At 60.6% G+C, this 1,661-nt stretch overlaps 1 protein-coding gene across 1 annotated transcript; it reads right to left on the reverse strand.

Moving 5' to 3' along the window:
- Positions 1-55: 55 nt before the first annotated feature.
- C5AR1 (complement component 5a receptor 1) lies at positions 56-1,333 on the reverse strand. Its single transcript, XM_010191277.1, has one exon. The coding sequence runs from the start codon at positions 1,331-1,333 to the stop codon at positions 56-58; it is 1,278 nt and encodes a 425-aa protein (XP_010189579.1).
- Between the last annotated feature and the right edge of the window lie 328 nt (positions 1,334-1,661).

Below are 1,661 nucleotides of genomic sequence, written 5' to 3' on the forward strand. Positions count from 1 at the left end.
GATGGGGCAGGCTTGAGTTTTTTGGGGTGATGGAGGCTCCCCAACGTCTCGGACCTCAGTGGGTGGTGATGGGGGGCGGCGCAGGGGAGGAGGTGGAAATGGGGCTGGCATCGGGTCCAAGGAGGCCACTGAAGAAGCCAGAAGGGGTCCCCTCCAAGGGTTGGTGGGCGCACAGAGCACCCCCCAAGTTGGCAACTGGTGGGGAATGGGAGCCACGGAGGCGTCTTCTCTTCGTGGGAGCAGAGGAGACGGTGGCGGCTTCGAGCACCGCAAGCAAAAAAAAAGCGAGGGTGCTGACGCTTTGGTCATCGATGGTGGATTTGGTCTTCGCCCGACTGTCCCCGACGGTGCTGGTGGGGTCGTCGCTCAGCACCCCCTTCAAAGCCGCCCTCCAGGACCTCTGCACCTTGTCCCGAAAATCCTGCCCCATCACCACGTAGATGACGGGGTTGATGCAACTGTTGATGTAAGCCACGCCGGCCACGATGGGGTCGGCTTCCACCGCCCCCTTGAACAAGCTGCTGTGCGGTTGGTTGGAGGCCAAGATCAACCCGACGACGTGGTAGGGCAGCCAGCAGACGAAGAAGCTGACGATGACCACCAGGATGAGTTTGGTGGCTTTTTGGGAGCGGGTGAAGCCCCTGCTGCGGACACGAGCCAGGAGGAGGCCGTAGCAGGCGGTGATGACCACGAAAGGCACCAAAAAGCCGCAAAGGAAGCGGGCGACGGCCGTGACGAGCTCGGTGAGGTGCTGGTGGCGCCCCACGGAGGTGTAATCCAGGACGCAGGTGGCTTTGTCGGAGAAGGCGTCGAAACGGGTGGTGCGGAAGACGAAGGAAGGGAGGGTGAGGAGGGCGGCGAGGAACCAAGCGGCCGCGCAAGCCACCCGGGCCAAGCGCAGGGTGCGGTGGTTTTGGCACCACACCGGGCGCGTCACCAAGGCGCAACGGTCAGCGCTGATGACCATCAAGAGGAGGACGCTGGCGAACATGTTGAGGACGGTGAGGGAGGGTAAAAGCTTACAGGCGAAGTGGCCCAAGGGCCAATGGTGGTCCCGGGCTAGCGGCAAAGCCAGGAAGGGCAAGGCCAAACAGCAGAGGAGGTCGGCAACCGAGAGGTTGAGGAACCAGACGCCGTTGACCGTGCGCCGCAGCTCGAAAGCCGTCACCCAAATGACGGCGCCGTTGCCCAAGACCCCCAGGAGGAAGATGAGGGCGTAGAGGGCCAGGATGGCTCGGTAGCTGTGAGGGACCTCGTAGCCACCGAGGTCGTACAAGGAGTAGTCATCCCAGTTGGAGTAGTTGAGGGTGTAGTTGGGCACTAAGTAGTCCATGCTCCACCAGCTCCCGACCTAGAAACCACACGTGGTTACACCATCACGCGACGGTTGGGGTTCAGGGATCTCCAAAACCCATCAGGTCCAACCCCCCATCATGGTCAAGGTCATCCTCCACTAAATTAGGTCCCTCATAAGCCCCATCATGCAATGGTTTGGGTTCAAGGACCTTCAAGGACCATCAGGTCCAACCCCACATCATGGTTAAGGTAGTCCTCCACTAAATTAGGTCCCTCCAAGTCCCATCATGCAATGGTTTGGGTTCAGGGATCTCCAAAACCCAGCAGGTCCAATCCCACGTCATGGTCAAGGTTGTCCTCCACTA

Source organism: Mesitornis unicolor, unplaced genomic scaffold (assembly GCF_000695765.1).
Source record: "Mesitornis unicolor isolate BGI_N332 unplaced genomic scaffold, ASM69576v1 scaffold7299, whole genome shotgun sequence".
Classification (NCBI taxonomy): Eukaryota; Metazoa; Chordata; class Aves; order Mesitornithiformes; family Mesitornithidae; genus Mesitornis; species Mesitornis unicolor.